The 24,284-nt window shown below is 52.1% G+C and overlaps 1 protein-coding gene across 3 annotated transcripts in view; it reads left to right on the top strand.

Moving 5' to 3' along the window:
* The window catches only part of DIP2B (disco interacting protein 2 homolog B), a 63,604-nt gene that overhangs the window by 24,731 nt on the left and 14,589 nt on the right, over nucleotides 1–24,284 (top strand). The window contains exons 2-23 of one of the 3 annotated variants that reach the window (XM_051771395.1): nucleotides 2,184–2,255; nucleotides 5,806–5,952; nucleotides 6,865–6,990; nucleotides 8,777–8,989; nucleotides 11,239–11,382; nucleotides 11,850–11,969; nucleotides 12,554–12,751; nucleotides 12,935–13,026; nucleotides 13,502–13,594; nucleotides 14,726–14,849; nucleotides 15,365–15,474; nucleotides 16,119–16,221; nucleotides 17,200–17,264; nucleotides 17,731–17,824; nucleotides 18,600–18,719; nucleotides 19,286–19,400; nucleotides 20,242–20,381; nucleotides 20,584–20,720; nucleotides 20,989–21,069; nucleotides 21,195–21,322; nucleotides 22,034–22,148; nucleotides 23,787–23,988. In XM_051771395.1, coding sequence (XP_051627355.1) covers nucleotides 2,184–2,255; nucleotides 5,806–5,952; nucleotides 6,865–6,990; nucleotides 8,777–8,989; nucleotides 11,239–11,382; nucleotides 11,850–11,969; nucleotides 12,554–12,751; nucleotides 12,935–13,026; nucleotides 13,502–13,594; nucleotides 14,726–14,849; nucleotides 15,365–15,474; nucleotides 16,119–16,221; nucleotides 17,200–17,264; nucleotides 17,731–17,824; nucleotides 18,600–18,719; nucleotides 19,286–19,400; nucleotides 20,242–20,381; nucleotides 20,584–20,720; nucleotides 20,989–21,069; nucleotides 21,195–21,322; nucleotides 22,034–22,148; nucleotides 23,787–23,988 — 2,739 coding nt within the window. Of the gene's footprint in view, nucleotides 1–2,183; nucleotides 2,256–5,805; nucleotides 5,953–6,864; nucleotides 6,991–8,776; nucleotides 8,990–11,238; nucleotides 11,383–11,849; nucleotides 11,970–12,553; nucleotides 12,752–12,934; nucleotides 13,027–13,501; nucleotides 13,613–14,725; nucleotides 14,850–15,364; nucleotides 15,475–16,118; nucleotides 16,222–17,199; nucleotides 17,265–17,730; nucleotides 17,825–18,599; nucleotides 18,720–19,285; nucleotides 19,401–20,241; nucleotides 20,382–20,583; nucleotides 20,721–20,988; nucleotides 21,070–21,194; nucleotides 21,323–22,033; nucleotides 22,149–23,786; nucleotides 23,989–24,284 lie in introns of all 3 variants that reach the window. The other 2 variants (XM_051771394.1, XM_051771396.1) reach the window with 2 other exon arrangements.

The following is a 24,284-nucleotide window of genomic DNA, read 5'->3' as shown; positions in this document are numbered from 1 at the left end:
TAAAGCTGTTGGAGAGGGTCCAAAGCAGGGACACAGGGATGGGGAAGGGTCTGGAGCAGCAGCTGAGGGCACTGGGTTTGTTCAGCTGGAGGAGACTGAAGGGAGACTCCTCGGGGGCTGCAGCTCCGACCTCTGCTCCCTGTGAGCAGGGACAGGACCCAGGGAAGGGCTGGAGCTGTGCCAGGGCAGGGTCAGGCTGGATCCCAGGGAAAGGTTCTTCCCCCAGAGGGTGATTGGGCACTGACCAGGCTCCCCAGGGTCCCCAAGGCTGCCAGAGCTCCAGGAGGGTTTGGCCAACGCTCTGAGGGACAGGGTGTGATTGTTGGGGTGTCTGTGCAGGGCCAGGATGGGCTGGAAGATCCTTATGGGTCCCTTCACACTCTGGAGGTTCCCTGATCCTCTGGAAGCTGCCTCTGCAGATGGAGAGGCAGAGCTGGGCAGAGCTCTTGGGGTTTGGAGCTCCTGCAGTCGCTCAGCACGTCGTGCTCGGGCACAGGAGCTGCAGGAGCTCTGGTTGGGGTGTCCCTCTGCCCTGGCAGGTACCTGTCCAGGCAGCTGGGTCAGCGTTACCTGAGCCCTGCTTTGCAGTCAGGCATTAAAATTCCTGCTTTGCTTGGCATTCCAGTGCTTCGTGGACATTCTCCCTTTCAGCTGCTGGATTTGTTTGGGCTTGTCGGGGCCTGACTCCGGCGTAGGGTGAGGAGTGAGATAAAGTTCTGGGTGCAGACACACACCCTGCCCTGAGCAGCACGAGCCAGAGAGACATGGGGCTGCTTTGGGTTGGAAGGGACCTTAAAGATCATCCAGTTCCAACCCTCTGCTGAGCACAGGGACACACCTTCCACTAGCCCAGGTTGCTCCAACCCGGCCTTGGACACTCCCAGGGGTCCAGGGGCAGCCACAGCTTCTTCTGGGCAACCTATACCAGGGCCTCCCCACCCTCCCAGGGAAGGATTTTGTGCTGATATCTAATCTCTGGCAGTTTGAAGCCACTGAGTCCCACTCCAGCTCTGGAATCCCTGTTCTGGGTGTTCCAAGTGCCACTGGTGTTTGAGTGCCCAGCACGGAGAAGGAGTGGGGTCCATTCCCTTTCCAAGCATTCCACAGATCACCTTTGGAACCAAACTGGGCAGCCAGCTGGAATGTTTGAGCAGAGACACTGGTGCTGCTGAGAGGCTTAGATCCCTGTAATCCCCTTTTGTGCTGTGGCCACCCCCAGCTCAGGCAGGAGGATCCTGCTGGGAGCAAAACCCCGTGGCTGGTGCTGTTCCCTCTCCAGCAAAGCAAACATCCTGTTTGGGATCCCTCACTGCTTGTCATCGTGGAACTGTGGCTTGATTTTAGCCTGATACCAAATAATTCTGTGTTTTCTTAGTGCTGTGTTTGATGGCTCCCCATCTTTGGGGCCCCAGAGATAAGAGGTTGTAAGTGCTGTGAAAAGGCTTGAAACCCTGCAGGGCTTTTTTTTTTTTTTTGTTTTAATCCCTTCAAGGTTTCAGTTCTTTCTTGTGGTTCTGATGTAACGTGAGAAATTAAAACAAAGGACAGCAGCCAGATGGTGCATCTCCAGGATCAGACAGATTAGTTTTTTTTTAAAAAAAAAAAAGGGAAAAGTTTACAAATACTTTATTCTGTCCTCTGGAATAGTCACTTTAGAGGGGATTCTCCTCCTCTCTCTGCTCTTGTGAGACCCCACCTGAGTCCTGCATCTGTCCATCCCCACCTCAGGTTTTGGAGGTGCCCTGAGCAGCTCCTGCAGGGGACTGGCTTGGTTTTGCTGAAAGCTCCTCTCAGTTTGATGAGTTGAAGGTGAGGCTCCAAATTTGCACTTTCCCTGTTGGCTGGGAATTCTTCCCCTTTGTTCGCCCAGGTTGGCTCTGTGGTTACAGAACATTTTCATGCACTCCCAAGTTTCCCTTTTTAGGTTTTCCATTGCTTTGATATTCCATCTAGATAGCTGCTCTGATCCAAGTTATTGCATTTAAATAGTGGATGGTGCAGATCTCTGATCCCAAGGGAAACTGCAGTAAGTTCTGTAACGTGGAGCTTTGAAATCCTAATGTTCCTGGATTTGCTGGGTTGCAGGTTTTCCTCAGCTGTTTTCAGGTGAAACCTTCGTGGCACTGGAAAGAGAAGCAAACAGAGCTCGGACTGAAAAATGATTTTTGTCTGCTTGGTTTTAGGGGACATCACACAGAAGGGGTATGAGAAGAAGAGAGCAAAGCTGTTGGCTCCATATGTCCCACAAAGCCAAGGTAGGTCCTTGTTCCATCTGGCATGGGGATTTTGTGGAGCTGTGACATTCCAGGGGTCTGTGGAGCACCGAGATCCCTCTGCCAGCTCTGGATTATTCTGTTCCATGTGTGTTCCCTGGGTGGAGGTGTGGGGATGCCAGGAAGGCTCAGGCAGGATTTTGCCTGTGGTTCCTGTGGAACTCCAGGGATTCCTGGCAGCTCCAGAGCTCCTGAGCGTGGTCTGTGCCGTGTCCTTCAACCACCTTAATTCCTCCTTGGAGAAACACGAGGGTTTTCATGATTTGTTGCTTTATTTTGCTTTTGTCCCATCTGTTTCCTTGGGTTCAGAGATCCTGGGCAGCTCAGCTCGTTGGCTGTGGGATAATGACATATAATTGTGAGCTGAAGGACGTGGCTGAACGTGTGTCTGATCATTTCTGTGGGGCTGCTCACCCACAACTGTTGTGTCACTGATCTGCTGAGAGGTTCAGCCATTAACCACTGATGGGTCTGGTTCTGACTGGGTGTGATGGGGAGTCCTGAATGGACCTACTGGAATTTCCCAAGTCTGAGCTGCTGCCAAAAAAAAGATAATTAGTGAAGAGTGAAGGCTCCCAGTGCATTTATTGCCCATCAGCACCACAGGACTGGGGGGGAAATGACAGCAGCTCCCTTCAGGCACTTGATGGAGGAACATAAAGCTGTCATGTGGCAACTTCCAGACCCTTCCACGCTGGCTGGTGTCATTCCTGCTCTCCAGCCCTGCTGGTTTCAGGTTGGATTAGGTCGTGAGTTCACTGCAAGCTGGGGCCTGTTCCCTTGTCCGAGATAAAAATTGGGTTTTTTACACAAAAGGTCGGTGTGTTCTGCCAGAGCCACGTGCTGGAGGGAGCAAGGCAAGCAAAAATTGTAATTTAGCCTTCAAACTGGAGATTTTGTTACGAATGAGGGCTGCTCCCTGGACTGGGATGTGATGGGAATCTTGGAGACTCGGTGGCCGCCTTCGTGTCAAATCCATTTTTCTGTTTTAAAGGACCCAGAAAGTGAGATATAAATGACTGATCCCTCTTTAGGAGGATTTGTTGGGTGGGTTTTTAGATTCCCAGGCCAGTGTTTGTGCCCGTGGAGATCCCGGGAGCCCCGGGAGGAAATGTGGGATCCTTTGGTGGCTCCGGAGCCTCTTGGCAGCCCTGCCCTTGTCCCGGGCCTGGGCGAGGCTGGAGATGCCACAATCCCGGGCCCCTCGTTCCTGGCACTGCTCAGGGGTTGGGTTTGTCTCAGAAAACCCTTAATTAGGAGAGGAGAAAAGTGTTTGGCAGGACTGGGAGATTAATTGAGAGCTCGGGGAGCTGCCCACGGAGCTGGAGTCCAGGCCCAGGCCCGGGATGGTGGAGGTCACCAATTAACAAAGAGCTTTAATTGCCCTTCCTGCTCAGCCCCCCCAGTTTTTCCTCCCATCTCACACCCAGCTGCCCCAGTGCCTGGGAACCTCCCGTGGTAAAAATCCTGGGGAAGTCGTGCATGAGGGGTTGGGAATCGGGTCACCTTGGTAATGAGGGGAAAATTAATTTACTCCACAACAAAAACAACAAAACCCGCTCAGTGCTGGCTCTGGGCACATCCCAGTTCTCCCAGCACCATCCTGGGGTTGGCTCAGGGTGTCTCCATTTCGTGGCCCTGAGGTGAGGGAGGGGAGGTGACGTGTCAGGGCACGTCAGAGGCATCATTGAGGAGGTTCCTCCTGCTGAATCCCTGCTCCATTCACAGCCTCTGGCAGCTGCCTGGTTGTTGTGGAGGGAAGGCAGCACAACTCATTGCCCAGAGATTGATTTTCTTCCTGGTGCAACGTCCATTTTTGTCCGTGGTGATGGAACAGAAGTGCTGCTGCTGCTGTCACTGGGTGGGAACACGACAGAGTTTGTTACTTCAGTGTTTCATTCCACAGAATCGTGGAATATCCTGAGCTGGAAGGGGCTCACGAGGTTCAGCAAAGTCCAAACTTCTTGCCCTGAAGTCGTGGCATTTTTTTTAAGTGTTATTTCTGTGCTTCCCTGTGGGCTGACCTGTGTTCCCTGTCCCAGAAGGTCCTTCCTGCCCACCCCCCCAAAATCCAGCAGAAAAAACTCTGCTGTGAAGTTTACTGTTTATTTTTTAATTCTTTTTCTCCCCCTGCCTTTGAGCTTCGTGTTATTCCAAAAGGGAATAACTGGGGGGGACCTGGTGGGTGTCCCTGGGGTGTCCCCTCTCCCCAAAATCCAGCAGAAAAAACTCTACTGTGAAGTTTTGCTGTTTATTTTTTAATTCTTTTTCTCCCCCTGCCTTTGAGCTTCGTGTTATTCCAAAAGGGAATAACTGGAGGGGACCTGGTGGGTGTCCCTGGGTTCTGGGAGTGTGTTCAGGCTGCCCTGGAAACCCTGGATACTCCAATTTGGTGATTTCCATGTTTTTTACAGGCATGTAGCTTGAAAAAAAACCTTTTCCAAGGAACAGGCAGTCCCAGAACAGCACTGCTGTTCCCTTCCCAGTACAAATGGCAGAGTAACAGGTTTGGCTGCTGCTTCCTTGGGCATTGCTGTCCTCGTTATTAATGCAAACATTTATCCTTGTTGATCTTCCAGTGATTCAGTCTCTGAATCTCCAAACACAGGGATCACAAAACAGTCAGTTCTCATTAGAATCCGAGGGCGATTACCAAACCCACAGCATCCTTCAAAAAGCCAGCGATAAATAACAAATATAAATAATTCATTTTTCGTCTCCCTCTCCGCCGTGTTCGTCACGTTCCTGCCGGTGGAAAGCAGGATAATTCCGAAGGCAACGTGGAATAAATCACCTGTCACCTGCCAGGCTGGGCTCCCTCGTGCTGCTCTGTTGTGCAACCACCAGTGATTTACACTTTCCCCTCCTCTGAACGCTCTGTGAGGCCGCTGCAACGTGTTATTATGTCAGAGCAAAAGACTGAAACAAAGAGCTCCTTCTCGTGTGTCATGTCACTTCCAGGCACCTTTGATCCCTTCCTGACTGGAATGTCATGTTTGCTGTGTGATGCCCCGCAGAGAGACGAGAGGCTTTCTGCAAGACTTAGGAAAGAACCGAATAGGAATTTAATAATTCGTGTTAAAATAGTGTTAAATCTGCTGCTGACATCTAGTGGGTGCCTGAATCGGTAAATACTCGGGGGATCAGGAAACATGAGGCTCTTCTGGCTCTCAGCTGGTGAAGCTGTGTTGCCCTTGGATCAAAACAAAACCCTCTGGGGTTGGGTGAAGGCAAATAAATGCTGCAGAGGTGTCTGTTTAGCTCCTTGTTTTCATGGGCAAAACCAACTTTTCCTGGGTGATAAAGCCCCACACTTGGTGAGCTGAAGGGAGCCAGGACTGGCCAGCTGGAGGTCTCTTTGGGTTTGTAATTAGTGGGGACAGCAAAGGCTCTTGCTGCTGGTTTGTTATTGGTTTTCCAGTCAATAACGAGCTGGTTACTGGGACGTGGAGTGACAAACCAGCTTCCCAACATCCATGGAAGAGCAGGGTTTAGAAAAAGCTCCTTTTATCCCCTGCTCCCTGTTTTCCAGGGGTTGATCCAGCGTTACAGAAGGAATCCAGAGCACCTCAGATGCCTGCTCCATCCGCAGCTCCAGCCTCATCCTCCTCCTCCTCCTCCTCCTCCAAATTCCACCGCGCTCGCTCGGGGGGAGCCCGAGATGAACGGTATCGCTCCGGTAAGGGCAGGGCAGGAGCCACCTGGGCCCCTCCTCGTGGGGAGGAACGTGCTCTGTCCTCTCAAGGGATCAGAATTATTATTCCACAACTCCCCTGGGGTGGTTCCCTGCAAAGAAACATTGGACTCGTGGGGCTGCAGCTGCCGAATCAACAAGAATTATTATTATTAAGTCGAAAAAGCAAATAATTTGTTGCCTCCTCCCAAACTCCTGCTCTGCTTCAGGAAGGGGCAGGGTGGTGGCACCCGTTTTTTATCTCCACCTGGTTTTGTTTTTCACTTTGCAATGGCAAGAATTAACATTTTCCTCTCGATGTGGGCAAATTAAGCTCATCAGGGCTCCCTTCCCCCTCGTATCCCCCCATTCCGTGGAGCGTTAGGAGAGCCCAGTTTGGGCTCTGCAAAAGCATAATTAAAACACATCAGTCTGAGAAGTGAATGTAGATGAGCTCTCCCTGGCCACAGCAGGTTTTTAACAAGTTGGTTCCTCCTCACCAGTGGCGTGTGTCTTCCTTTAAAGAGCTCTGGGGCTTGCAGAGGGGTGGAAGCCTCAAGTCCCAGCCTGCTTCAGTTCCTGATCAGCCTGCATTTACAACCACAGCTAAACTTCCAAGATTTACATGAAATCTGCATCCATTTGGGAACAGGAGGTTTTTCCTAAACCAGGCAACTGTCAGTGCACAGACCTGGCTGCACCTGGGGCTGCACACCCTCGGTGCATGTTCAAGCTGTGCACAGGCATATTTTAGGATAATCTTTGGCCGAGGGGAAAGAGCTGGTGGGGGTTGAGCTTTCTCTCTGAAAGTTGCTGGTGACACAAGGGTATGTAATGACTAATCCAGAACATTCCAGACTTAGAAAAAAAAGCCCTGCCTTCAGCTTGCCAGACTTCAGGAACCCTTCCTGTCCCCAGATATCCACACGGAAGCGGTGCAGGCGGCGCTGGCCAAGCACAAGGAGCAGAAGATGGCCCTGCCCATGCCCACCAAGCGACGTTCCACGTTTGTCCAGTCCCCAGCAGATGCCTGCACTCCCCCAGGTGAGCCTTGGGAAGGGCCAGGGGCTCAGCAGCAGCCAAGCCCAGGGGCTGCAGAGGGCTGAGTGTTCCAGCTCTTCACACACCGGGAAGAGACTCCCACACTCTTCGTCCTGGAGCTCTGTCAGGGCTGGGGAAGGGGCTCCTCTTCCAGGAGTTCTTAAAGAACCACCTGGTGGGACTTTTGGGGTGTCCTCTGCAAGGCCTGGAGTTGGACTCAGATGATCCTTGTGGGTGCAGCTCTGGGTATTCCATGGACATGATTCAGGCTGGCCAGGCCTGCCCCTAGGCCGGCTCTGCTTCCCTCACTCCTGTTCCTGCTGCGTAATTCACGTCTGGATTTCGTTAAGGTTCAGTGCTCAGCACACAGGAGGAGGATTTGCAGTGATGAACATTTCTGGGCAAGGACCTCGGAGGGGTCTGGTGGGATTCCAGCCTTGCAGGACTTTTCCCACCCCTCCCTGTGTAGTGGCTGCAGCAGAATCCTCCCCCCCCCCGGATAACGTGGTGTCTGGTGTGGTGCACATGCAGCAGACATGGATAACCCTCTGTTTTCCAGCAGCAGACATGGATAACCCTCTGTTTTCCAGCAGCAGACATGGATAACCCTCTGTTTTCCAGCAGCAGACATGGATAACCCTCTGTTTTCCAGCAGCAGACATGGATAACCCTCTGTTTTCCAGCAGCTGGAATGCACTGGCTTCCAAACGAGTCCGTGTTGGTTTTCTGTGTCGTGTCTCATCGTGCAGAAGCATCGCAGCCATTTGGATGGACAAAGTCATCCAAATGTTATGAATTCCCATCTCCTGGGGGGATTCATATCCCTGAACCCGCTCTGCTGGGCCATGTCACTTCTCCTCTTCCTCTTCCTCTTCCTCCTCCTCCTCCTCCTCCCTACCTCCTGCTTTATCACACTTCCTTCTCTCCCTTCCTCTCTCTCCTGGGGGCTGGTGCATGTTCCTGGTGTCTGCTTTGGGGCTCAGCTCTGTGCTCACTTGTCCAGGACTGCAGCACATCCCGAGCTGGGGGTGTCACGTGGATAAAGGTCAGCATTTCCAGCGGGGCTGGATTCAGTCCCACTCCACTCCCTTCCACTCTGGCAAGTGGGTAGGACATGATTTGATAGTTTAATTTACCACTTGAGTGTAGGCAGAAAATCACTTTTGAGAGCACCTAAATTTTAGGCCAGAGCCACCTGAGTGTGTTTAGCACCAGCATCCCAAGTCCTGAGTGCTGGCTCCGTGATAAATAACTCCTGAGCTCACAATTTGGGGACAGCTGAGGTGTCCGTGCTCTGGGACGCACAGGAACAGTTCCTTGTTGCAGATGTCTCTGTTTTGTTTTGGGGCTGGGCTTTTTGTTTGTTTTCTGAGGTTGAAAGGGCCCCATTTAGAGCCCTGGACAAAAGCATTTTCTGCTGCGGCCTTGGCACGGCCGTTCCCTGAGTTCTGCTTTGTTCCTGGGAGTTTGCTCTGCCACAAGGACACTGAGCCCTCACTTCCCAGCTAAGAACTAGGCAAAGCAGCATCTGATATCGTGGAACATGAAGGGAAAAGCAATGAGGGATAAATCCTAAGGCTTGGAGAAGCCAGGGGAAGGGCGTTGCCTGAGGTGAATCGAACAGGAGTGAGTGTGCTCCCACCTGCTTTAATGGTTTGACCAGTGCAACAAAGCCGTGGAAAACAGACCCTCTGTGGAAAAAGCCTGTTGATATGTGATTGGAAAGAGCATGTTCAGTGCCATGTGCTTTTCCCCCGAGCAGTTAGATTTTCTCTCTGCTTCCACACAGACACGTCTTCCGCCTCCGAGGACGAGGGCTCGCTGAGGCGCCAGGCCGCTCTCTCTGCTGCATTGCACCAGAGCTTACAGAATGCTGAGTCTTGGATCAACCGATCTGTTCAGGGGTCATCCACATCCTCATCAGCATCCTCTACGCTTTCCCATGGAGAAGGCAAAGGGACCAGTGGGTCACTAGCTGATGTATTTGCCAATACTCGAATAGGTAGGAGCCGGGTGCCGACAGAACCGGTCGCTTCGAGTTCAGACTGTGTTGATAAAGCTGGAGTTGTCCCTCCCCACCACGGGGAAATTTGGAGTGAGGGTTTAGCTGGTGTTGATGGAACCTGCCAGGGCTGGTTGGAGTCCCACCATCACCTTGGGTTTTTTCCCCCCGAAGAGTTTCAAGGCAGTTGGAAAAGGGGCAGCGGGAGCAGGAGCCTCTGGAAGCAGAGGAGGCTCCAGGGACAGCGTGGGCAGAGCAGGAGGCACAACCTCTGTGCTGTGTTGCTTTGTGTCTACAGCTCTCCTGTGGGCACAGAACTGCCCCGTGCAAGTGGCTTTTCCATCCGTGTCCCAAATTCCTTGGGGTGTCTGTGCCCGTGGAGTGGGGAAGTGCTGTGTTTGCCCATCCTCATCTGAGCCCTGAGGGTTTGTTGTCTGCCTTAGATCAGGAGAGAGAAAGAGCCAAACCCAGCCTTGTGTGTGTGAACAAATGAACCTGCCCTTAAAAAAAACAAAAAAAAAAGGGTTAATCAGAGTAAAGCTTCAGCCCAGCTCTGCCCTGGCTGGCTGAGGAACAACCAGAGCATCCAGGTACTGAGGAGACGGAGCAGAATCTACAGATCTGGATCCCCCAGGCTCAGTTTTCTGAGGCTCTGAGGTGCTCCTTTGCTGCTGATGCTTCTGTATGAAATGGCCAAGTTTGTTTTTTTTTTTTTTTTTTGCTCTGTGTATGTTTTTGTCCTTTTTTTAGCTGCTGGGGAGGGAATTCCTGCACCTGTAGGACATGTCTGTATTCCGTGTGCTCTCTGCTTCTGCTTAACTGGTTTGGGGGCAAGCAGTGCATAGAAGTGCTGGTGGTTTGGACTGTTTCAACTTATTTGTTTTGGGTTTTTTTATTGCTGTTATTTTTGTCTGTTTATTTGCTGGGATGCAAATTGTTTCCTGAAATGGACAACTGAGGAAATTGCCCATAAAATGTAGTCGATATAATGAATGTCTTTGAAGCAGAGAGGCTGTTTTTAATTGGAGAATGCAGAAAGCCACGTTACCTTTTGTAATGAATTAAGGTAATACAGCTTTTCACCGACAGAATATCTCCTCTCTAATCTAATCAGTGTTTTATGCACAGTAGAAGCTTTAAATCTGTGTCAGAATTATATTTGTCACATTCACCCCGTGTTAAAAGCTGATTTAAGTGTATAGAACTCACAGAATTCTGTGCATCTCTCTGGAGAGAGAAATAAAAAGTCCTGCAGATGTTTGGATTGCACAAATCCAGGTCCTTCCCAGAGATCTGAGAAGTGCAGTGCTTGAGAAGTGTTTCTTGCCACTGTATCTCCAAAGGGATGCAGAAATGGGTCGGTTTTAATCCCTGGAAAAAAGGGAAATTAACACAGAACCAACCACAAAACCCTTTCAGTGGGAATTATGTAGGATCTGGCTCCAGGCTCTCTGAGCTTCGAATCTGTTGGGTTTTTTTTTCCTTTGTAAGCACCAGTTGCTGGTGCTGTTAAGCCAGAATAGAATATTCTTACCCTATCAGATGACTGAACCCGCTGGGTCGTGTAAAGAAATCCCACATAAGCAAAAAGCCCTTTATTTAAGAGAGATTTCACTGGAAAATTCCTGCAGGATGCACTTCCAGCCTCTTCTCCAAGGCAGGACAGTGTCCTGCACCTTCAAGCAGCTCACACTGTTGGTGGGGTTTGTTCTGTCAGTGCTGGACAGGCTCTGTAACCACCCAGCTGGAAGGAATTGAAACCCAGCTCGATTTTTGCTGATCTGCTTTGGCCAAACTCTCACGTGGTTTTGTTTTTGAAAGCCCTGACCGACAAAAAAAAACTAAACAGTAGAATTCTAGCCAGAGGAGTCAGTGCATAGGTGAGGGAGGGGTTTGTGCTGGGCTTTGGAGATTTCAGAGCTCACGTGAATCTCAAACTTTTATATTTCTTTTATTTTTTAAATTTTTAAGTACACAACGTCACCAGGTTGAGCTTCAAGGTTTAGAAACCAAGAACAGGAATCCTGCTTTGCTGAACCACTTTCCTGACATGGAGCCTTTGGCTTTTGGTTTTTCCAGAGCAGATAAATGTGCTTCACATTTAGGGGATCAGAGTGTTTTAGCATTTAATAAACAGACATCCAACCCCTTAAACCCTTAATGTTGGTGACAGGTCACTGACAACTTTTTTTTTGCTTGTGCCACCCGATTTAAAAGGAGTATTTAACCGATTTCTTCCCTCTTTTTAGAGAATTTCTCAGTCCCCCCAGATGTCACAGCAACTACCTCCACCCCCTCGGCCCGGCCGGCGGCGATCGACCTCCCTCCCTCTGGAATTGTCAAGGGGATGCACAAGGGATCCAACCGCTCCAGCCTCATGGACACTGCTGATGGTAGGCAGGGAAGGGCACAAAAATGACAGGTGCATTGTGGGGCTGATTGGTTTGGAAAGATTTTTGCCCCAGAGTCCCCAAAAAAGGGAAAAGAGAGAACGGAATGATGGAATTCCGGGCTCCTGGTTGAGCTCCCGTGGAGCTGAGGATGCTCCAGGCTGTCTGGGTGAAAGCTTTGTGCAGGAGGGGACACTGGTGTCCTGGTGTGTCCCCTCTGCTGGTGCTGGAAAGCAGGATTTGGAAGGGAGGAAATGCTTTAAAAACCAAATCTCTGTTCGTGGCGTTTTCTGACCGGAGTTAACGCAGAGCTGGTGTAAAATTAAATGTCCCTCCTGCACTGGCACAGCTTTAATAACACAAACCAGGAGCTGAAGGAGTGGGTGCCCTGCACTGGGAGGAGCTGAGGTGTAAATGTTTGTAAGAGGCACGGGAAGAGCACTTTTGTTGGCCCAAATCTTCCCCTCCAGGTGTCCCTGTGAGCAGCAGAGTCTCCACCAAAATTCAGCAGCTGCTCAACACCTTGAAAAGGCCCAAAAGACCACCCCTGAAAGAATTCTTCGTGGATGACTTTGAAGAAATCGTGGAAGGTAATGGCACAAATAATGGTTTTATTCATCATTTGTTACTGTCACACCTGCAAAGAACTGAATTAATTTGTGCCCTGGTTGACTCTGATTCAGTGTTTGCAGCAGCCTCCATGAAGAGTCTGACACAAAACCAGTGTTTGAAGGAATTTACTTGTTCTGCTGAGCTCTGGGGGACCTCCTCAGCACTAAACTTCTTAACAAAACTATTTAAATAGGTTTTTGAAACCCCTTCATTTGCTTAGGCCACGCTAATTAATTTCCCAGAAGGGATTGTCCTTACTGGAGGTTTCATCCCAGCCATTATTTTTGTAAGGTTTCCTTTTCTCCACCTCTGTGTTCCTGCCCCTCACTTGATGTGTTGAACACCTTTAAACAGCTCCCCTGGGAGAAGACTGTTCCCCATGGCTTGTTTTGGGCAGAAATGGGCTGGGCTGGGGGTTTTTAAATGCTGAAAACGTTTGTTTTCAGTGTCTTCCCAGCTCAGCTGTCGGGTGATGGGTGGGGAAAGGAGTGGGAATATCGTGTTTGGATTGTGTTGAAAACATTCCTGTATATCTCCTGGAAATAGTGTTGCATTTTCTCAGTCCCCCAGCCCGACCCCAACCAGCCCAAGCCCGAGGGCAGGCAGATGACCCCGGTGAAGGGGGAGCCCCTGGGAGTGGTTTGTAACTGGCCTCCTGCCCTGGAAGCAGCTCTGCAGCGTTGGGGGACCACCCAGGCCAAGTGTCCCTGTCTGACAGCCCTGGATGTGACAGGAAAACCCGTTTACACCCTCACATACGGTGAGTGGGGGCCGAGCCCTCCCTGCCCCTGCTCACAGAGCAGCAGTGGGGACAGCACAGGTGGGGAAGGGGCTCCCAAAAACCCCCCTGGCCACACCAGGGGGTGAGAACAGCCAGGGGCTAAATGTTCCCCTGTGCTGGCTGGTTTGGAGCTGTGCAAGTCCCTGTTCTCTTGTGTTCCAGGCAAACTGTGGAGCAGAAGTCTCAAGCTGGCCTACACCCTGCTCAATAAACTGGGGACCAAAAACGAGCCTGTGTTAAAACCTGGAGACAGGGTAATCACTTTGGGGCTGCCTGGTTCTCCCTCTGGGGTTTTGGGGGGGGCTGTAATTTGCCACAGGCACCAGGATCTTGTGTTCTTTTCACAGCACTTCCCTGATCCCAGGGACAGGCTACTCGGGGAAAGGAATTCCTGTAATTTTGCAGTGGCTCTGGCTCCTCTGGGAGCAGCTTTTTATCTCTGAGCTTTGAAATACATCTGAGGCAGAGCTCTGCAGCTCTGAGAGAGACCCAGAGTGTGGGTTTTGAGACCCAGACTCTGTGTTTTGGCTGTGTGAGCAACCCTCACACGTGGGGACACCTGGGAACGGTGACGTGACTCCGTGAGGAGCTCAGGCCCATTCCATGCCTTCTGTGGGAGGAAAAAAAACGTGAAAAAGCACAAAGTTTCCCGAGTTTTAGTCCCTGCAGGTCTGAACTGTGCAGCTCTGACTTCTGTTTCAAGTAACAACACACCTGTGTGGGTTGCAGGTGGCCCTTGTCTACCCCAACAACGACCCCGTGATGTTCATGGTGGCATTTTATGGCTGTCTGCTGGCAGAAGTGATCCCAGTGCCTATAGAGGTACCTCTTACCAGAAAGGTAACGTTGCTGGAACTTGGAGGAGCCGTGGGCTGATGGTGGGATGGAAACCAAGTCAGACCATCAGCCTCTGACAGCGTTTTCCCAGCCTCCAGCTGCTGCCTGGGCAGCTCCGTGTGCCCACGAGGACCTCTGGGAGCCTGGAATGGCATTTCCAAGTGGAAAAATGTATTGACCAGAGCTGTGCTGACCCCTCCCTGCAGCTCATTTCTGGGGAAGGCAGAACAGGGAGGACCTGCCCCCCTGGGTGATGGGAGGGGGCTCAGTCCAGCCTTGCTGGGCTCTGCCAGGCTTTGGCTCTGCTGGACAAGAAGGTGCTCGGTGTCCCTGAAGATTTCTGAGGCACTTCTTGTGAATTATCTGCTCCACAAAAGTGTTTTACTCACCCCCTTACCAGAATCTCTGCACTGTTGCCACATAAACCAGAGGATTTCCTAAGGGAAGCAAAAGCAGCAGTCTCCTGGCAAACATGTGGCAGGAGAGGTGGGAGCTGGTCTGGGAATGCTCTGGGATCACAGAGCTCTGATTCCATTTCTCTGCACGAACTGCTGTGGCAACCACGTGCAAAATTCAAACCTGTGCAGGATTTGCCCTGATTGAGCCTCCTCATTTCGGGGTTTTTGTCACTGTGCAGCAGGAATCAGCTCCTGGGGATGGAGAGGTCTCGTTATTTCACTGTAATTACACGTTCTGCTTTTTGGTTTTGCCTCTTGATTCCTCTTTGGAGCATCTGGGTTTCTGTTAATGACACTGGATGGGGTGTGAGCCCTGCCTGGATGCTGGGCAGGAGCACTTGTTCTCTCTGGATTTCACATCCAGTGCATTTTAATCCTGCCAGGGACGTATTTCACAGAATCCCAGGATGGCTTAGGTTGGAAGGGACCTTAAAGCCCACCCAGTTCCACCCCCTTCCATAGGTAGGAACCCTTTCCACTAGGCCAGGTTGCTCTAATTGTGATTCTGGGTGTTTGTGGGAATGGGTTATTTCTTTTTCTTCTTCTTCTTCTTCCTCCCCAGTTCCCAGAGCGTTACCAAACCCTGGATTTTGGTGAGGGGGAATCTCACTTCAGGTCACCTTAGAACAGAGAGTGACTTTTCCCCCTCTTCCCTCAGGATGCTGGTGGGCAGCAGATTGGCTTCCTGCTGGGGAGCTGTGGCATTGCCCTGGCCCTCACCACTGAAGTGTGTCTGAAAGGGCTCCCAAAAACCCAGAACGGAGAAATCGTACAGTTCAAAGGTGAGTCAGCTCTGTGCCAGCTCCTGATGCTGCTTCTGCTGGAGCTGGACTGGCTGAAAGGAGCTTCCAGGAGCCTGGAGGCATCTGGGGGGGGGCAAAGGGGGCCACTTCTGGTCCTGTCACCAAACTGTTGTGGGTTTTGAGTGCCTGGTGAGATCAGTCCACGTGCCTGGTGGAACTTTGGGGGTTCTGGAAGCCACGAGGAACCACCTCAGGGTTGTCCTCAGGTCCCTTCAGTGGCACTTGGCAGGTTCCAAGGCAGTTTATTCCCAGTACAACAGGGTATTTTTAGGAATGCTGCAGGGATCTTTCCTGAGGAGAAGGAAGTACCTTGTTGCCCACAGAACTCCCTGATGAGAAACGAGGCGAACCTTCTGGTTGGTAGCTGGGCTTGGCTTGGAATTCTGCTTGTGTAACTGGACTTGGACAAATGAGGGGGTTTAGTGCATTCCTGCAGAATATAAATCCCTCAGTAAATAAGCTGATATTAATGTGCTGTTTAATTTTGGCTCCAGGTTGGCCCAGACTCAAATGGGTTGTGACAGATTCAAAATATCTCTCCAAATCTCCCAAGGACTGGCAGCCCAACATCTCAGCAGCAGGAACTGAGCCAGCATATATTGAGGTAAGTGGTGAATGGGGAATGGAAAGTGGCTTCCATGAGCTGAATTTAATGTTCTAATCACCAGAGAGAGAATAGTTTCACCTCACTCCCTTCAACTCCCCACTTTCTTGCCACTGAAACGAGGTTTTCACTGGGGACATCCTGCTGGGAAGCTCCTTTTAGTATTTGAGTTTTAGTTTTTGAGTCCCTTCGTGGCCTTGGGCACTGCTTGGAAGGAGCTGGAGAACTGTTCTTGTTCCAGAAAGTGAGGAGTGGAGGCAGCTGAGCCCTGAGATGGTGCTTGATAACACACATTCAGTTTGAGTTCTCAGTTCTCCCTGGCAGAGCTGATCTTTGTTTGTGGGCCAGAAGGCAACTTCCAGGGGCTGCAGTGGTTTGAGGGGTGATTTGGCCATCCTTCAATCCCAGCCTGGCTTTTCAGTTTGTTGTGGGAGCAGGAAGAGATGCTGTGAGCATCAGTGACACCCATTTTATCCCCCACTCCCTGGAGCTGCCCCCACAAGAACCATCCCCTGGGGGCTGACCCTGCCAGCAGGTGGGTTTGGGGTTTGTCTCAGCAGCTTCAGAGAAAGGAAACTTGCTTTCCATTGCATTTTGTGGTTGAATCTCCTCCACCCTCCCTGACTCTCTCCTCTCTCCTGCAGTACAAGACCAGCAAGGAGGGCAGTGTCATGGGGGTCACGGTGTCCCGGGTGGCCATGCTGGCCCACTGCCAAGCCTTGTCTCAGGCCTGCAACTACTCTGAAGGTGGGTGAGGGCACAGGACATCAGAGGAACAGAGGGTCAGCAGCCTCATTTGGTGTGGTTGCCTCTCCTGCGTTTCACAGCAGTCTCTGAGTGACCAAGAGCTGCTTAAAAAAAAATAATAAAAAGCACAGGTTAATTCTTCCCCAGAAGTGAAGGCTGAGTGTGATGTTTTTCCATCCAAATTTGCATCATTTTGACAACCATGATGAAGAGGAGTAAAAAGTGGGGTTTGCATCATGTCTGGGGAGTTGCTGGGTCTGTTCTGCTGAACCAAAAGGGGAGCAAATGAATCGAAACCAGAGCATTTTCCAGCGAGCTCAAGTCCCCTCTGATCCCACATGGAAATGTCTTCCCAAACTTTTGTTCCTGAGAGTGTGTAAATACCTCTTGCTGGGGCTGTTCTGGTCCCATAAGGCTTTTTTTTTTTGGGTAACCCAGAAGTGGAGATGGGAAAACTCTGGTGAGATTTCCAGAGAGTTCTGCTCTAGGATATGGTTTTAGTCTGGTCTGCCTTGTAATTCAAGCTAATTCCTTGATCCACGAGCGAGACTATTTATAGAGCTGCAGGTCAAAGTGCTTTAAAATGCAAAGTCTGTCTTTTGGAAGCCATCACTTGAGTTTCCATTGCTTCTGGGAGTCAGGGCTTGAATGATGTTCCCTGCTCCCCTTCCCTTCCTTCCCCACTCGTGCATGACGAGGCTCAGAGCCTTCCTGTCCTGCTGATGGGCTGTTCCAGGCTGGGGATGTGATTTCCTGGCAGCTTTCTGGGCCGTGTTCCTGCTCAGAAATGGATGTGCAGTTGTTATTTAGCATAGCAAGGGGCTGGGAGCAGCCACACGTGTAAGGAGGGCTCTGCAAGGAGGGCTCTGCCTGCCCCTGGAGCAGCTCTGGCAGGGGCAGGGACAGCTTCATCCCTGGGCACATTCCAGCAGCTCTCCTGCCACCTTGCACTTCACAACTCCAGCTTTCTTTTCCCAGGGGAAACGATAGTGAATGTGCTGGACTTCAAGAAGGATGCAGGGCTGTGGCACGGAATCCTCACGGTGAGTCGGAGCGTTCCAGAGCCCCCTGGAATTAATGAGAGGTTAATGACTAATGACTGCATCAGATGTTAGGGAAAAATTCCTCCCTGGGAGGGTGGGGGGAGGCACTGGAATGGTTTTCCCAGAGAAGCTGTGGCTGCTCCATACCTGGAAGTGTCCAAGGCTGGGTTTTCCTGGGATAGTGGAGTGAGAGGAGCTTTGAGGTCTCTTCCAGACTGAACCAGTCTCTGGGATTCCTTGAGTCAGTGAAATATGGTAAAGGCAGCATTTGAGGGCCATCACCTGTTAAACCAACCATTTCTCTCCCTGCCACATCTGCAGTTCTCCCAGGGAATCACAGAACCATCCTCACTGAACCCCTGTGAATTCTTGGGGGGGGGTTGATGGGGACTGAGAGTGACTCTCAAACTCTGCTCGAGAAAAGGTTTGTGAGCCCTTTTCCAACCACCTTTCTCCTGCTTTTCAGAATGTAATGAACAAGCTGCACACCATCAGCGTGCCCTATTCTGTGATGAAAACCTGCCCTCTCTCCTGGGTGCAGAGGGTCCATGCCCACAAAGGTAACTCAGGACATCCCACAGCTCCACCTTGGAGCTCTCAGGGGGGCATTAAAATCTCAGATGCATCAGATCCCATCTTCTTGCCCTCCCCTGACAAATCTCAAGGGACGAGAGTGTCACTCACATCCAAAAATTTTTATTTGGCAGCAGTAGATGCAATTTTCTGGATGCTCAGGCAGGGCTGGAGCTCGTGTGAGGCTCAGGGGGAGATTTTAAGCCCCCAACATCGTGTAGATACCTGCAAATCTTCTTACAGGGGTGATTTGCCACCAGTGTTCCAAGGCTGGTTCCACCAGTTTGCCACCTGCTCCAGGGCTGGAACAGGAATGTGACAGCAGGTTGGGAGGGCAGGGGACTGTACCATTTATTTCTAAATATGCACAAATTCTAATTTATTCCTGAATAAATCCTAATGCCGTGTGAGCATGGGGGAACTTGGTGGGGACCTCCTGACTTGGAGCCAGTTTCTTGGATGAAACCAAGGGAATGGTTGAGCACAGCAAGGGCTGTTGATCCCAGGGCATCCAGAGGGTGGTAATGATTTGTGGCCTTTGGAGGAGGAGCTGTGAGGGTGACAGACCCTGGCTCAGGTGGTGGGCAGTGGCCTGCAGGCCACAGCAGATGCCACCGTGTGTTGGGTTTGCTGTTAAGCAGGCTCAGTTCATTAAGGCTTCCTTGCTTTGGTGAGAGCTTCCTCCTTTGGGAATGTGGATGACAGTGACTGGTGGAAGGTTTTTGTTTGTCCTTACCTGTGGTTTTGTGTGTTGGTTTGCAGCAAAAGTGGCTTTGGTGAAGTGTCGTGACTTGCACTGGGCCATGATGGCCCACAGAGACCAAAGAGACGTCAGTCTGAGCTCCCTGAGGATGCTGATCGTCACTGATGGTGCAAATCCCTGTGAGTGGGGGCAGCCTGGGGGCTCCCAGGGCAGGGGGGGCTCAGCTGGTGTCCCGTGGGATCAACCTCCACTCCTGCAGGAGACACCCCCGAGGAGATCTCGGAGCTCTGGCTCGTGGTGCTCGGGCACCAGAACGAGGGGTTCCCATCCTTCCACCCCTTGGGGTCTGAGAGATCCTGCAAAGTACAGGAAAAGGTTGGGCTGGGAGCAGTGGGGAGACAGTTTATAAAATCAGAGAATTGTTTAGGTTGGAAAAGACCTTTAAGATCATCGAGCCCAGCTGCTTCCCCAGCACTGCCACCTTCACCACTGAGCCACGTGCCCAAGTGCCACATCCACATGTCTTTTAATTCCCTCCAGGGCTGGTAACTCCACCACTTCCCTGGGCAGCCTCTTCCAGCCTTTCAGTGAGGAGATTTTTTTTAATATCCAACTTGAACCTCCCCAGCACAACTCGAAGCCGCTTCCTCTCGTCGTTTCCCTCCTCCTCCTCCCGACCCTTCCCATAGACGGGCATCAAATCAAATCCTGTGAGGTCCTAGTGGGACATTTTCTCTCTTCCCAGGGTCTGTCTCCTCCTGTGATGCCTTCCTGAGCTTGTTCCAGAGCCATGGGCTCAAACCAGAGGCGATTTGTCCCTGTGCCACCTCCCCCGAGGCGATGACCATCGCGATCCGGAGGTACCGACGCTGGGTTTGACTCATCCAGGCTGGGCTTTGTTCACACATGGCTTGCTCAGAGTTGATTTAAACGTGTAATGAACTCCACTGACATTTGCTGGGTGTGCTGAGATACCTGGAGAGGCTGAGCTGATAAATATCCCTCCTGAGACACGAGTGTGTGCTGGGCTGGGACAGCTCGGCAGGGCCTGGCCACTGCTTGTCCTGCTCCTGATCCCCATAGCTGCTTGTCCTGCTCCTGATCCCCACAGCTGCTTTTCCTGCTCCTGATCCCCACAGCTGCTTGTCCTGCTCTTGATCCCCACAGCTGCTTGTCCTGCTCCTGATCCCCACAGCTGCTTTTCTTGCTCCTGATCCCCACAGCTGCTTTTCTTGCTCCTGATCCCCACAGCTGCTTTTCGTGCTCCTGAGCTCCACATCTGCTTGTCCTGCTCCTGATCCCCACAGCTGCTTTTCCTGCTCCTGATCTGCACAGCCAGGGGGGTGTTGGGAGTCACAGGGTCACAGGATGGGTGTTCTGAGCCTGGGGTTAGATTTGAGATCACTCTGGACTTTTCCATACTCTGCCTTCTGTGACAAACAGCCCTGCAATCATCTGACCTGGGAGCTGGGGGTTAGCACTGGGGGAGATAACGAGCTGGGAGAGGAGCTGCACTGCCCAGGAACACAATTCCTTAGGGACTGATCAGAGTGGCTCTTCTGGGAGGCAGTTCCTCCTGCCCATCTGGGTTTTAAGTCACTGTGCAAAGCAGAGACACTGAAATCCTCCTCTTTCTGTTGCTGTGGTGTCTCCAGCCGGGTGCCTGATGGAGTGTGTTCATTGATTTTGTGTCCTTCAAAGGCCTGGAGTCCCTGGGGCCCCTTTGCCAGGCAGAGCCATCCTGTCCATGAGCGGACTGAGCTTCGGGGTGATTCGGGTCAACACTGAAGATAAAAACTCTGCTCTCACCGTCCAGGACGTTGGCCACGTGATGCCAGGAGGTAAAAACAGGCAGGAGGCTCCTACAAGACCTTTCTGGGGCTGTTTTAGGAGAGGAACAGGTCAATGTTCTCTCCCATAGCCAGCCTTGGTGTGGGGGAGGTGGGGCAGGGCCAGGCTCTCATTCCTGTCACCGTTCAGGGGGTCACTTCTCACCCAAGGCCAAGTCTGGGGGCTGTTTTAACAAAACCTGCTCTGTCCTAGGCATGATGTGCATTGTGAAACCCGATGGGCCACCCCAGCTCTGCAAAACAGACGAGATTGGTGAGATCTGTGTGAGCTCCAGAGCAGGAGGGATGATGTACTATGGGCTGGCAGGGGTGACAAAGAACACTTTCGAGGTATGTACAGCAGAATGTCCTTGCCCTGTTTCCTCTGTAAAACTGGTAGCCTTGTGTAATCCCTTGGGTTTGTAACTGAAGTGTTAATGTTGTTTTTTTAAAAAATATACCCTGGGAAGCTCCTGACAGTCAGGGGTATTCAGCATTCCCCTTGCACTGACTGCACCGAGGGCTCCCTCCCCTTCGCTCACATGAAGGGGGGTGGGGAAGGTTTTTCTGTCCTCAGGCAAACCCAGTGGCCTCCAAGGTGCTCCCCACTGTGTTGCAGGTGATCCCTGTGAACTCCTCAGGCTCTCCAGTGGGGGAAGTGCCCTTCGTCCGCTCCGGCTTGCTGGGATTTGTCGGCCCCGTACGTGAGGCAGCTCCGAGCTCGGCTCTGTCCCTCTGCTCGGGGCCTCCAGGGGCTCAGAGAGAAGCCCCTGGGGCCAGAGAGGGTGTGGGGAGAACTCAGAGGTTGTTGTCCTTGTGCTGCAGGGCAGCCTGGTGTTCGTGGTGGGGAAGATGGACGGGCTGCTGATGGTGAGCGGGCGGAGGCACAACGCCGACGACATCGTGGCCACCGGCCTGGCCGTGGAGTCCATCAAGACAGTTTACAGGGGAAGGTCAGCACGAGAAACCCCCCATGGAATACAGGGAAACGAGGTCTTCAGTGTTATCTTGGGTTTCCCTTTGGGCAGCTCAGTTAAAGCCAATGTATTTTTGACTCAGGTGGTGATTGGCCCGATCCTGCCCGACCAACACAGGTCTTTTTCCCCACTGTCCACCCTCTTCCCAGTATCCAGCCTGGCTTTCCATCGAGTCTTTGTGCTTTAGGGGAAGGAGTCCCAAGGCAGCCCCATGGAGAATTTAATTCTCTGTCTCTGCAGAGTTTTAGTCCTTAGCTGCTGGCTGGTGCTCTGCAGCAAGGCAGGGTTTCATTAATGCCCAAAGACACTTGGGTTTTATTTGGCAGTTGTTGGTAGCATTTTCTGCATCCTCAGGCAGGGCTGGATCTTGTGTCTCCAGAGGGAGATTTTAAACCATCATGTGGGTGCCTTTAAGGCTTCTTGCCTTGGTGATTTGCCACAGGTTGGAGCAGGAATGTGACAGCAGGTTGGGAGGACAGGGGACTTTGCCATGTGGAAGTTTCACCGGGAGATGGAATTAACCCCTTAAACACTCCCCAGTCTTTCCTTTTCCACTTGAATTGCCTGATGATTTTTTTTTTTCTCTCTGTCTTTGCCCCCCCCTGGTTATTTTCACAAGCTCTGCCTTGTGTTGCCAAGGAGCAGAGCTGGAATTTGTGCCTCTGGGGCTCTCCCCCTTTCCCGTAGGATCGCCGTGTTCTCCGTGTCCGTGTTCTACGACGAGAGGATCGTGGTGGTGGCGGAGCAGAGGCCGGATGCCTCCGAGGAGGACAGCTTCCAGTGGATGAGTCGGGTGCTGCAGGTCAGGGGGGGACTTCTTGGGGGGTGGGAAGAGCAGAGGAATGGCCCAGATGGAGGGAGCACAGGGATGGAGAGAACAGTGGGATGGAGAGAACAGTGGGATGGATAGAATAGTGGGATGGAGAGAGCACAGGGATGGAGGGAGCACAGGGATGGAGAGAGAACAGGGATGGAGGGAGAACAGGGATGGAGAGAACAGTGGGATGGAGAGAATAGTGGGATGGAGAGAATAGTGGGATGGAGAGAGAACAGGGATGGAGGGAGCACAGGGATGGAGAGAGAACAGGGATGGAGGGAGAACAGGGATGGAGGGAGAACAGGGATGGAGGGAGAACAGGGATGGAGGGAGAACAGGGATGGAGGGAGAAGAGATGGAGGGAGAACAGGGATGGAGAGAGAACAGGGATGGAGAGAACAGTGGGATGGAGAGAACCCTGGGATGGAGGGAGAACAGGGATGGAGAGAGCACAGGGATGGAGAGAGCACAGGGATGGAGGGAGAACAGGGATGGAGGGAGAACAGGGATGGAGGGAGAACAGGGATGGAGGGAGAACAGGGATGGAGGGAGAACAGGGATGGAGAGAACACTGGGATGGAGAGAGCACAGGGATGGAGGGAGAACAGGCTCTGGATCCCTCTTGGCACAGGGGGTTTGTGCAGGGTCACAAACTGGTGCATCTGCTGTGTCCAAGGTGTTCTGTTGTGCCCTGAAGGAACTGGAGTGCCAGGACAAGAGGGAGTGGCTTCCCACTGCCAGAGGGCAGGGTTAGATGGGATATTGGGAAGAAATTCCTCCCTGGGAGGGTGGGGAGGCCCTGGCACAGGTTGCTCAGAGAAGCTCTGCCTGCCCCTGGATCCCTGGAAATTACTCCAAGGCCAGGTTGGAGCAACCTGGTCTGGTGGAAGGTGTCCCTGCCCATGGCAGGGGGGGAATGGAATGAACTTTAAGGTCCTTTCCAACCTGGAGGAACAGTTGCCTCAGCACTGCTGAGCAGATCTGTGCTCAAGCTTTGGAGTTCTGCTTTTAGTCTGGATCCTGAGGAGGTCAGAGTTTGGCTTGAAAGCCCTGGCCTTCGGAGCTGCATTTTCAGCAGGGAGACAGTGAGCAGAGGGAGGTTAAACCAGCTGAATGAGTGTGGTCCTAAAAGCAGAATGAGTAGCAAATACTTCCTCTGGGAGCTGCATGTGTGTCCTTCCTGGGAATGACACTCAGGGTGTGAAGTGTGCAAGCTGGGGAGGGAAATGAGGGAAGTACCTGGTGGTGTGAATGATGGCTCAGATGCCTGGATGCTGAGGTGGGCAGAAAGGAACAGAGTGTGGTGGTTCAGAGGAGACAGATGGATACAATCCCGAGATCAGAATCCTGTGATTCATCAGGCAACTGTGGGTATTTTGGGATTTTGGTCATGAAAGATTTAAAAATGGATTTGGTGTCTGTGGAATGGGCTGTAAAGGCAGGGATGTGCCAGCACTTGGGGCTCTCCCTGCAGGGCTGGCTGGTGGTGCAGAGGTGAAACGGGATGTCAGTGACTGACTCGCTCCTCCAGCACCTCAGAAATCCAGGGGTTTGCCCTGCAGTGCCAGTGCAGTCAGCAACAGCAGCAGCAGGAGCTGCAGTGACCATCTCTCCTCTCTGCAGGCCATTGACAGCATTCACCAAGTGGGGGTGTACTGCCTTGCTCTCGTGCCAGCCAACACATTGCCAAAAACTCCGCTGGGAGGGATCCACATCTCACAAACCAAACAGCACTTTCTGGAGGGCTCTCTGCACCCCTGCAACATCCTCATGTGCCCACACACCTGTGTGACAAACTTGCCAAAGCCCAGGCAGAAACAGCCAGGTAACCTGAGCCCCTTTTGGGGCCCTTTTGGTGTCGGTGAGCTGAGGCTCAGCCCCAGGAAGGGGGTGACGTGTCCCACTCCGTGTCCCATTCCCTGTGGGACCAGAGCCTGTCTCGTGCCCTGTGGCTGGGGCGTGTTTGAGGCCTCTCCTTTGCATGTGTTAGTCAGGAATTTTGATTCCTACCTTTGAACTCACTGGGATTCTCCCTGCTGGTGAGCAGAGACCAGCAGTGCCTGCTGAACTCCCTCAGTGAGGTTTCATTCCCTCTCCTCCTGCATCCGTGCCCGGGAGCGG

This window comes from Manacus candei, unplaced genomic scaffold (assembly GCF_025592945.1).
Source record: "Manacus candei isolate 608988 ecotype Guabito, Panama unplaced genomic scaffold, ASM2559294v1 h1tg000132l, whole genome shotgun sequence".
Classification (NCBI taxonomy): domain Eukaryota; kingdom Metazoa; phylum Chordata; class Aves; order Passeriformes; family Pipridae; genus Manacus; species Manacus candei.
The sequence above is the reverse complement of the archived record's forward strand: the minus strand, read 5'-3'. Positions and strand labels throughout refer to the sequence as shown.